The 12,636-nt window shown below is 38.5% G+C and overlaps 1 protein-coding gene across 1 annotated transcript in view; it reads right to left on the bottom strand.

Moving 5' to 3' along the window:
- Positions 1-9,195, bottom strand: part of adcy1a (adenylate cyclase 1a) — a 46,309-nt gene extending 37,114 nt beyond the window's left edge. The window contains exons 1-2 of the mRNA XM_056765433.1: positions 8,165-9,195; positions 4,452-4,601 (exon numbers count right to left, since the gene is read on the bottom strand). Of these exons, the coding sequence (XP_056621411.1) occupies positions 4,452-4,601; positions 8,165-8,794 (780 nt within the window). The 5' untranslated portion in view covers positions 8,795-9,195. The remainder of the gene's footprint in view (positions 1-4,451; positions 4,602-8,164) is intronic.
- Positions 9,196-12,636: the final 3,441 nt, after the last annotated feature.

Genomic DNA, 12,636 nt, shown 5'->3' with positions numbered 1-12,636 from the left:
TTTAATTTCATGTCTCTATCTTTATGAGTTAAAAATTACTGAATGCACCCTAAAGGACTTACTGTACACTTATTTACCTCCATACTTATGAAATCAATACATCAGCCGTGAATGTGTATTAACGTTTACATTCGCATACTCAAGTTCCACATTAAAGATCTTCTGTTTATGCTGAATTTGAAGATAACAGACTAGTTCTCGTCACCCGCTGTGCACGCATGCGTATGAGTGAGAATGTATATATGTCAGGGAGAGAGTTGTGCGCTACAGATTGGTGTGATGTATAGAGTGGGTGGTGTTACCTTCTATTCAGGGAGTTTGTCGGGTGGGAGGTAGATGAGTCATGTGCAAACAATTATAACCAATTTCAGTCGCTAAGGAACTAGGGGGAAGTGTCCTCTTTGCTTTAGTTTGTATGTGTGTGTTTTGCATCTTATGCCCGTCCACTTCAGTACTTCAGTAATTATCGACTGCAATCTACCTAGAGCTCTGCGAGGGAGATAAGTTATGCTAATTTTGCTATTTGATTCACCTTCTTTGTCAATGATGTAACCAACAATGATAGCTAAAGATGGAGGAGAAATAAAGTTTGATAGTGCAGCTGGTTTGTTCTTCGGCTGGAAGAAAAAACTTTTAAGTGAAGTCGTGCAAATGAGATAAAAAAGGTTTTCCAGAAATGCTATCCTGCAAATATAATAACAGAGAGTATGAGAATCAGTTTTGCCTGATTCAAGTCTCTTGGAAGTTGATGGGAATTCGGATTTTTTAAACATATTTAATGTAACAAATAAATCTAGGCCCTGTACATCGTTCCAGAATAAGGATTTTTTTGGATTAAACTAAAGAAAACAATCAAATCACTTTAACAGAAAACAAACTGTACAGAACGAGTAGGGAGCCATTTATGCAGGATGTTTAAAGACCCAGTGAAATAAAAAATGACAATTCAAATTTTTTCATGAAATATTGCAGTGTTTATAGTACGTAGCTTATCAATGTGGGTCATTTTCTTTTTGAAATACAAGTAGACTTTTCTGCACTTAAAATCTGAAAGTGCAGTTCCGCCCTGAAACAACCATCTCAATGACGTAAATTAGATGGCTTGGATCCATTAACTGTCAGTTTGCTGGCAGCTTCATTTCAAAATCGTTGCAACAGATGTTTTACTCCTCCAATCAATTCAGAATGAAAAATGCAAGCCACGCCCACAAATGTTCTCCTTTGAAATTCCTTTTCACTCGGAAATGTGTCAGAATTCCATTCACGGGGACTTTAAGTGCAATGAAACAGAACAGAATAAGGGTCCTGACACATGCAGTACAATGTCCTGTGAGACAGTAAGTCATCATCAAAAATACTGTCAAAATTGATTGAATGGATTGCTGTGGACTGTAGTATAGGCGTATAGGCGTATACATCAATAAAACAACCACATATTGTCTATACTGCAATGTCTATTAAATGCTTTCTTTGGATACAAAAACTGTATGGATTAATTGTCTTCTTTGTTATTATTAATAAGTAATAATCAATTGCATAATATGTATTAATTTGATTAAAAATGTAATCGATTTAATTGATTTGTCTTTTCTCCAATCTGGGTAATTTAATATTGTTTCTTGGGTAGACTAAATGTACACATTACATTTACATTTAGGCATTTGGCAGACGCTTTTATCCAAAGTGACTTACATTGCTTTTTGTCCTATACATTTTACATAGGTATTTGCAATCCCCTGGGATTGAACCCACAACCTTGCATTGTTAACGCAATGCTCTTACCACTGAGCTACAGGAAAGTAAGTAAATAAGTACACAAATTTATTTTTATTTTATATATTTTTATATGAAACTAAATACAGCATTTGTTAAAAAAGACTCGACTGGATGATATTACTATTTTAAATGCCATTGATCTAGTGCCATCTCTGTGAAAAGGGGCAGGATATTCTTTAAACATTGGACACAATGTGACATACAGGCAGGCCAATATTGTTAAGCTGAAAACTGAATTAATAAAAAAAGTTGATGGCCTACAAAGCGTTGCCTTAGAATTATAAGGTTTTATCTGACACTTTAATAAAAACGGAGTTATTTACACATTCATATTCAGTGGTGATTTTTCATCATTTTAGTACTTTCTTTGAAAACATAAAGGTACAACCTCTAACTTGGTTGTATAAGGATCTACAGTATTTGTAAGTTGCACTCTTTTTATTTGTTTTCTTATTTTAAATTGAGTTCTTAAATTAAGCTTTAAAGGGCAAATAGTCAACAATTTAATTGATGGAGACTTAAATACAATTAATTACAATTTACAATGATATTTTACAATTTACCAAAACAATTGCATAGTATTTTAGCCTAACTTATTTACTTACTTATATACAAAGCCTTTTCACCTGTCCCACTTTCTGTGAAATAAAGTCCAAGGCTGGTAGCGTTGTTTCTTAGCATGCTACGAAGACAAGTTACACCTTTTCTAGGCGTGTTCCCTAAACTATACCTTATGGGTTTATTTTCCTACGTCCCACATTGCCAGGTGCTGTCTATTGCGGTGGTGCTGAATTGATGGATATCGATCCATCGACAATCAATTACTCGCAAACTAAATCCATCCATGGATATTGTTTAATTGTGAAATGAGTGTGCAAACTCAAAATCTCATGCCCAAATGTATCAACCCGTTACACTTACTGGCATTATGGTTTACTTCAATACAGTATAGTTCACACGTTTATTGTGCTTGGACACTGGATGCGCAAGCGGCAATAAAATATAATCAACATTATTAATCGTACTTACAATATCAAGGGCAACCAGTGAAAGTATGCCATACAATAAGGTATTTTGATAGTGAAATTTAACTTATTCATTCATGACGAGAAAATTAAAAAGTAAAGGGAGTGAATGTGTGTTGCTTGCCTCTTTTTTATTTAAACGGTGTTCCATAAGACAAGCCTACCTTTGATTATACCTGTGTTTGGGAACCCCTTAAGTTCGGAAGGTTGTCCGAAATATTATCATACTTTATGTTGCTAAAGTGTCATTATTTACTCAATAAAAGCACAGAACGAGGAACACATAATCAATAGCTTTCTAAAATTATAATTGCAGCATAAATTGTAGCCAGGTTGTCACAGAATAAATGCACCAAAATGCTCTGCGGATGGCGTCGTCTTTGATTTAGCAAAAACATTTGCTGTATCGCAGTTTGACTAAACTTTATACCTCAATCTTTGTCTTTAAATATACTCAAAATTCTTTGGGTTGCCATCTGATGCACAGATAAAATAATTTAAAAGCTAATAACCACCAATGTTAAGACAATTATATTCCTTGCATGAAAACACGTCAATGTACTTGTCTTTTTAACTTTTTTTTTTATTTGTATAGACTGCGATGTGGCCACAGTGGCCACACGCGGATGAACTCTTAACAGTGATAAGGTATAGCCAAGAGCGCTCCAGACCAACCTTCCGAACGTATGACTTACAGAAGGTATACTTAACTAAGAACGTTTCGGGAAACACATATTAACGATAAGATAAAGCTTAAGGTACAACTTAAGAACGAAGTAGCGTTAAGAAGGTTTCGGGAAACGCAGCGCAGGTTCTTACCTAAAATGAAAATCTGAACTATATGTTTTAGCACTGATTTTTAAGCTTGAAGAAAAAAACATTCAAAACAGTCTAAAATATGAAATAATAGTCATAGAAAGCATTTAATGTAACTTTTTTATACATGTCAACACATAAGGTCAATTACAACACGTATTTTACGGTTTAAAACCAATTATAAGTAAAGCGTGATCTTGAAATCCATTTAATGTTTAAGATTAACTAAGAAACTTATATTTCCAAGCAGAATGTGATTTTTCAGAATTAGTACGTTCTATCTGTGTTTGACCTTTTTCAAAAATCCCCATTTACAAATCTAATAGGAATTTGATATTTTACATTTACATTTTAAAATACATTTATGCTCTCTGTCTTTCTCTTGTATGAAAGATACTTTTGCCATATTATTGCTATATGTAATGCAAAAACTTGCACAGGCTCAATATCTCAAAACTGCTCAGATTGATCCATAATTCCATGGTGATGAATAATATTATATGTGTATATGTATGTGTACCACATGAAATCACTCACTTTTAACTCCAGCTCATAACTGTTGTTCTGTGTTGTACTGTATATGTGTTTGTGTGGATGTGTGTGTGCGTGTACATCTGTATGTGTATCTGCATATGCTAGTGTTTGCAGAGAAAGCTTGACCTTTAAGCTAGTCAGAGGGGAATGAAAGCAATCTTGCAAGGTAATTACCTGTCAAACTGCAACTTTAACTTGAGGTTGAAATGAAATACCTGATTATTTCATCAAAAACAATAGCTGCTTTGTGTTCGCCTGTTGTCCTTATGTACGTTTTTGCATTTGTTGTGTGATTCTGACCTGTTTTTCGTTTTCGTCCTCTAGTTGCAGGCGCTGTTGAATGCAGTTCCGGGCCTGTAGAAATGCCTTCCTCTGGGCACGCTCAGTAAGGACTCGCACAAACACGCCCGACAGATTTACACCGAACAGCAACACCGCATTCGCTACCAGCTACAAGGGAGAGAGAGAAAGATAACTGAGTCTTTGTGTGTGAGTGAGCAGAGGTCTTGACCATCTCTGTTTATTGGACCATGGAGAAAGATTCTGACATTTAAACAGCATTGTTGACTGAATATAAACTTCCGGTGATTGAAAGTGGCATTTTGTATGGCAGAGATTGTCAACTATGAGGTCATGACCCCAACGAGATCACTAGAAATGCATGATATTGTGGATTTAGCATAATATGTATAAAGTACGTTAAATGATTGTATTAAATATGAAACATCTCTTCAAATTAAAATATATGAAATATAGGCTATCATTCAAACAACGTGGATGTGAGTTTATTGTAACGCTAAAGGATTATGCATCCAAACATTATGCCATCTACTCATCATATGTCTTTCTAACAGTGGCGTCACTTTGTTTTGAAAAATGGTGGGGACAAAAAATAATACTTTAATAAATTGTTTCTGTAATAACTCGTCCATTGCATACTATGCTTTTTGACTCCAGCTCTCACGGTAAGGGGTTCCATTTGGGGGTTGTCATTTGGGGAAGATCAGTTGGCTGTTGCGTTGCATTACACTTAAAAAACAGTTTATTCCCATGACTTAAAATTGCCACTTGTTTGTTGGTTTACACGTTTTTGTGCTTGGACACTGGATGCACTAACAAGCGCTTCGAACCCGAATGATGCATGCATTTCATACTGGCCGCGTTTCTGGAGTCGCTGCTCTTAGTCTTCCACAAAAATAGCTTGAGTGTGAGCAATGGTAGACAGTGAGAAAGCAGCGCATCCTGTGTTTTCCACGACTTTTAGATGGTAATGGTTAATTAAGCCTATGCTTAATAACATTGTTTCAAACCTGTGTCCCGTTCTGTGGAATAATACAATATTTTTGGTTTAAAATATAATATCTTCTCAGTCCTTCTGAAACCTCGGATGTCTAGTTTCGCTGTTGTTCTGGGTTTAAAAATGTTTTCAATTATTTAATACTCTGTTGAAAAGCACTTTTTAAAAACGTATTGATTAGATATTGCAAAACCCAGTGACAAACATGGGTGACTAATAATAATAATATACGGCACACAAAAAATAATAAAATATGGACATACAAGGTTTCAGAAGGACACCATGTTGCTTTTAGATAAATACATTTTTGCTTATTTCTATTCTATTATTTCTATTTCGGTCCTACCAAAAATAAACAAAAACTTTATTTTTGTGAGTGGATGGCCTGCCACAGTGCCCCTGATTAACAACTTCAAAGGCAGTTTTTTCAATATTTACAATTTTTTGCACTCTCAGATTCCAGTGTTTTAATCGGTTGTATCGCAGCCAGATATTGTCCTATTCTAACAACTCATACATCAATAGAAAGCTTATTTATTCAGCTTTAGATTATGTAAGATCTAAATTTAAGAAAATTGACCCATAAGACTGGTTTGGCTGTAAGTGTCACATATACATTTTTACAGTGCAGCATAAAAATCTCTATGGAACTTCTAACGTGAAACGTGTTTGTATGTGTCCATGTAAACCCAGAAAGATAGTCAATTTTGACCATTTTGGGTCCCCATAAGGAAAACAGCTTATAAATCAAAGTAAATGATAAAAAAAAGTTTTGTGTGAGAGTTTAGTCTAAAAGTGAGGGTTTGTGGATTACATATACAGTTTGCATCCAACATGCTTGTTTGTATGGAGTTTATGGAGCAATAGTGTCCAGGACGGAAGTGGGCATTGTGACAGGCCTCGCATTTTCTTCAAACCATGGGGATATGGTAAACACCAGCGCAAAGACGGACACAATCCTCTGCGCTAGATAATGTGCAAATCTCTCTGGCTCAGCCCCTGTGAGAGAATCAGCAATTGCTTAGCTTTTAAGAGATGCCAATTCAAACAGCAGCCTATTAAGGGCTTTGTATTGTTCATTCATAGAACCACAGAAAATTTGATTACTCAAAATTATATCTACTGGTCCACGTATTCTTTTAACAAGTCCTTTGTGAAACAAAGTTGCTGGCCTTTTGCTGAATAGCTTAAGAGGATGAAGCCTTGGCATTATTAGAAATCCTCAGCAAGGTTACAAAGCTCATAAATGAGGTTACAAGGCTAATAAACCAAGTGGCCAGTTAGGTTAATGGGTATTGGTTATTGATTGGTAATTATTGATTGTCCACAATAAAGCCTTTCAGAGTTATATGAGAGACAGATATATGACTGAGCATCTTGTGTTTCAAATATGCGGTGTTGTATCAAGGTTGTGCTATGACAGTTTGTTTGAGATGTTGTGGAAAACTCAGCTTATGAACGATGGCACTTGTGTCAAGATGCGAAGTGTTCTTGAGATTTAGAGCACGATAATGAAATACTGTATATTCAATGTACTCCTGTGATGCCCCTGCTTTAATGTGAAGTGGTGTTTTGATGTTTTTAGGTGAGGTGATTTTAATGAGTGTATGTCTATCCAATCTGCTTAAGGTCTTTGAAGCATTTGATTAGATTGTAGGCACTCCATTAATCTTTTCAATAAAATCAAGGCTCAGCAGGTCATCATATCTAGTTCTGGTCCCACAGGTTTGGTTTCTCTGACTGAAGCTTTAATTGCTGTGTGAGTCTCGTTTGTCACAAACACCATTTAACACCCAGTGAGGAGGTATGGAAGTGAACGATGGGAAAGTGTCACAGTAAATCAGTGGCATATGGTTACATGCTGAAATATGTTAGGGTGCTCATTATTTTTATATTATTTTATGTTAAATGAAACTTTTGAGCATGCTTAGAACTATAACAATGGTATCTATGGTCCGAGAATTAATTTGTTTTTTGTTCAGCTTCAAGTTATTTGTGATAATTTCCCTATTCATTGTGGTTTTTGAGTTGCTGGACATTTTGCGTTATGGATGTTAACTAAAAATGCTCAGAGAGTGTTTTTGCTACGAATATATTGAACCATTTGTTTCTATTTTACTAAACCCAAAAAACTAGACAAACTAGACAAACTAGACAAAAAAGGACACGTTTTTTGGGAGACGACAAACTTTGTTTGGATTTCTGTGCATTAAAATGCATGAACCTGAAACAATAATACACATAGAACATTAAATAAGTAACTTCATTTTTATTTTAATGTGTCCATTTATGAGGAGTATGTACCGTTGTGGATGTGACAATCCTGAAAATGGCACTCACCTGACTATTAAAATTCATACACTACAAATAAAATAAATGCTTTTACAACTTGAAGAGAGTCCTCTTATGGGTTTTTCAACCACCAAATGTTGATATATGTGCTGTTAGCATAGAAAAAAACGTTGGTAATGGTAAGGTTGACATTTTCACCCAATTACCCGGTTACATTTAATGTGGGTTTTCTAGGAGCTGTCCATTCAGTGTGGTGCTGAAACCAAATTGTCCCTCGCGCTGCTCTTCACACTACCTTTGTGCACGTGCAATGCGCGCGCGGTGCGTTTATAATCTCCATACACGACGAAAGTTTTAGTGAGATGTACAAAATTATTCAAAATACAACAGGCTTACGGAAGAAAATTTACATGACAAAACTTACCGGTGTCCACATGTGAGGTTTCCGGGACGTTACCGACGTTGCTGTCACGATGAAATGGGACGCGGCCACCAGGATGGCAAACAAAACAGCCAAGAGCGTCCTTACCGGTAGCAGAGAGTATGCAACGAACGTAACAAGCATGAGCTGCCAAACACCCTGTTCAGGTGTTGTGCTCGGCGCATCGGGCCCCTGCGCGCTCATCGTCCCTTGAGGCGCGCTGTGACCCAGCGCGAGTGGAAACGGGCAACAGAGAAGCGCGAAGGTGAAGCTGAAAAGCAGCGCGAGCCGCGCGATTTGTTGCAGCTGCGTGACCTGTAGATATTTGACGTTGGTAACGATGAAGAGTGAGGTGAAAATGACGCAATGGACCGGGTGCGAGCCCTTGGACACGGTGAAGCGTGAACCGGCTGACAGGAGCTCAACCAGCGCCAGCGCCGACGCGGCGAGGATGAGGATGGCCAGCGCTTTGAGCGTGGCGGTCTGCTCGAGCTTCAGGTTGTACTTCTGGAAGAGAGTTTCGAGCTCCTTGCAGTCAAACTCGTCTTCGCACGTGACGGCCAAGAAGCGAGTTTTCCTCCGCCGTGTGCGGACTCTGGGTAACGGAACTTCCTCCATAGCGGGGCCATTCATACAGCCAGAGCCGTGCGCGTACTCTTCACAAACACCGCATGTCCAGCACTGTTCTTGTCAACAGACAGTTTACGGTACCCGAGATGGACTCGTGGAGACTGACTCCAGCGCGAGACTGTCCTGTATCTAATCCGCAGCGCGCACCACCATCCACAGGTTGGTGACTGTCGTGTGCTGCGCGGCGATGGAAAAAGCGCAGACGGCACTTTTCCCTCTATCTCTCTCTCTCCTCCCTCCTCAAGGCGGTCTCCAAGGAACAGACCACCCGTAGCGGCGGCGTTTGTTCGGCCCCAGAAAGAGGTTAACATCGACAACGCAGAGACGGGACTCCCCTCTCCGCATCCCACAGCTGCATCTCAGCACCGCGTCCGGATCACGCCTGCGCAATATCAGCCCGAGATTGACAAACCAGGCACGTCTCGCAGTCCTCAAAAAAGATAAGACAGCTCTGACGGGGGCGCATCTTCAATGGGGGGAAAAACGGCAAGCATATAGGACAGTCTCCGCGCGCGATGGTCTTGTTTATTAAATGAGCAAACGATGCTTTGCTTTTGACGTGTGTGTGACACTACATGTGGAATGAATAAAACAGAAATAACCCGGGAGTCTTCCCCGCCGAGCTGAAGCGCGGTTATAAATAGCATTCGGATGAGAGGCGCGCATCAGTGGCCTTTTAATTAAGCGCTTTAATTCCTTCTCAAGCCTTTGTTTGGAGTGCCGTTTGAGCTCGCGCCGAGTGCCGTTACCGATCCGACGGCGGAGCAGGTGTTGCGGATTACAGAACGCATTCATCTTTTATTCCCGCGCATCTGCAGCTAAATTGATTACCGCCGGGTGCCTAAGTGGATTTTTACGTTGGAACAATGAGGTTGAGGAGGTGTGCGTGCGTTTCCAGTGATGATGACTTTCTTGTATTCGTTTGGCTGGGGTTAATTGATCCGTTAAGAGAGCAGTAGGCCCGCTTGTACCCAAAACCAAAAATAGATAACAGATAACCCAGAAAAAGTCTGAGTAACATGGATGAGTATGCATCTAAAAGAGTCTTTTAAATCAGAAGCCTATGTTAACCCTTCTGGCTTTGAGGTCGCCCCTATTGTCCACAACAAGATTTGAAGGCCTCTTCATTTACAGCTTCCTGTAAAATATACATCATCATGGAAAGATGTACATTCATTACACAAAGAAGACATTTATCTGGTTAAAATGATTGTATGGTCTTATTTTAAATAAAATTCATCTTGAGACCCCCTCGGAAGGTTGCCGGGGCCCACTAGTGGGCCCTGGCCCCTTTGCAGAAACACATTTTTTAAACGAATCTCCTTTAATATCGCATACACTTAAAAGTCACAACAATGCTGTTATGATTGTAATAATTCCTCCATCCAGTAACATCTGTATTTTATAGCTTTGTTTATTCATGACTGTTTAGTATTTATTGTGTCCAACTTCTTCATGCTCAGTAGATATCTCACATAAGATGAGCTGACATTTAACATGTGGCTGTCAAAACGATCAGCATATGTCATTGTTAGCACCTCTGAGATCCTCATAAATGTGATAATTAAAGGATCAAATCAAATCAAGGTTTACAGTAAGTGGTTCACTACTGTTTTTCTTCCTTTGCAGGCTGGAGCGTACAACATCGTGCTTCCTTCACAACAGTCACACAAAGCTCAAGCAAACACTTTCTGTCATGCTGATTAGACCTGCGGGGGGCTTAGAAGTTATTTTAGTCCATCTCTCAAAATCTTTTTCAGTTCATGTATATTTTTGGGGCGTCTTGCTTGAACGGCCTGCTTTTGATTGTGCCACAGCATGCCGTCTATGCCCTTGATGGCCAGTAGAGCTGTTCCACTGCTCATCTCATTTGTCATCATAACCATCTAAAATGACCATAGGCTTTCAACATTGTGAATTTAACCTCAAACTCATTGGTTCCTTTATTTAATCTATTTTTAACTGCTCTCAATAACTGTCACAAATTCTTTTTCAATATCTGTAACTGTATTCTGTGTATTAACTTAATAATTTAACTCTATCTATATAATGATGGGTTCTTATTATTTGATTTATTTTGTTCACTGTACTGCACTTTTTTACTCTAGTGTGGCTCATTGTTTGCTATTGTCAAAACTTGATGTTTGAGTGGATGATTTTTTAAAGTGCGTTTACATGCAGAAAATAAACGGCTTTCTATCAAAACTTAACTTAAAAAGGAACCTGTTTTCAAGTGTTTACAATCGAAACCATATTTACACAGAAGTTAGGGACTTTCCGTGACGTCATCGTTGATAGTCTGTTTAGTTATTTTAATGCAGCGGGAAAACAGTCAGAAGCTGTATTTTTATATCTCTTCTCATGTCTGCAGTACCTGCATATGCAACAATAGTTCTTCATTTTGACGTTTCTACATCAACTGCATGATTCCAGAGCGGACTTTTATACATTATTTTACAATGACTTCCATTTGGGACGATTACTACTGCGCTTTCCTACAAAACTTAGAGAAAACCAGTAAAGGCGTTTACATGCAGCGCGGAATTGGATTAATGGGCAAAAAACTACCTCTGCTGATTGTTTTTTGCTTAAGTCGTTTATATGACCTTATATATATCAGCTTAATAAGCTTAATCGGCGTTAGACTGTGCATGTAAATGTGCACAGAGATTGTCACACAGAGACGATTTGTTGCTATCATGCTTTATGGGTCAGGAAATGCACTAGTACTTTTTTAAGTACTAAAAACAAAACACTCTTGCAAAAATATTATTTGGGGTCAATATTTTGGTTGTCAGTGGGGATGTGGTCAATTGGGCCCTGTGATGAGAATCTTTCCACAGCTGAGTAATTGGGGGCTGGCTTTCGTACTTTTGATTCCGTCCCGGGCCCAGTGAATTGAAGCGTCAACCTTGCATGACACACTGCAGGATTCTGCTTTTAAAAATCTTATAATGATGAAGCTTTTAATTTGATAAAATCTTACAATTGCAGTATAACCATAAACACAGGTTTTTCTTTTACCAACAGCTGCACAAATTAAAGGAAAAGAAGGATTGATGACATTGTAGATGAATTGTCAAGTAAACAGATGTTTCTGTTGCCGTATTCGATCAGAATTTCTCTAAAACACAACAACTTTTTTTAGTTTTTAGTGCATTATTGAGGCATTTGTCTGTGATGTTAAAACACTTTCATACAGGTGAGTGAGACTCAACTAATGCTCATGTCACTGTGCCAGTCTTAACAGCAGGAGCTAAAAATGGACAGATAAGCAAAGGGGTGGAGAAAGATGCAAAAAAGGAAGAAAGGGAAGAGAGCAAAAGAGAGAGAGAGGTCCCCTGCTTCTACACCATCCTGTTGTCAAAGATTAGCTTTTTATTGATCTACCTCTCACCTGCTCCCTCTCACTCTTTAAATTTCTCCCGTGCACACAGACACGCTCTCTTTGAGTACAGCTACCTACTGGTGGCAGGAGCCGTGCATTTTTAACACCTACACGCGTATGCTAACACATTTTTCCTTTTCATCTATATGTATTCCTCTCTGCCAGGGCCTTTGTGAGTGGAGAGACTAAGAATAGCAATCAATCAGATGAACACCTCAGAACATCTGCATCCGAAGGAGCTCCTCTGTGTGTGTGTTTGTTTGTGCATGCGTGCGTGTGCATCTCAGGAGTAAGAGAGACAGCAGAGAAATGAGAACAGACAGCTTTACACGCACCAGTCTCTTTGTATTATATTTGGAATGTAACAACACACATGCACACACACACATAGACCACAAGAAAACAGATACACACACAATGACAGCTTGCATTTTGGAACCTCCATTCCGTCTCCTGG

This window comes from Triplophysa dalaica, chromosome 13, assembly GCF_015846415.1.
Source record: "Triplophysa dalaica isolate WHDGS20190420 chromosome 13, ASM1584641v1, whole genome shotgun sequence".
In the NCBI taxonomy this organism is placed as follows: Eukaryota; Metazoa; Chordata; class Actinopteri; order Cypriniformes; family Nemacheilidae; genus Triplophysa; species Triplophysa dalaica.
Note: the sequence above shows the minus strand (reverse complement) of the source record. Positions and strands in the feature narration are given on the sequence as shown.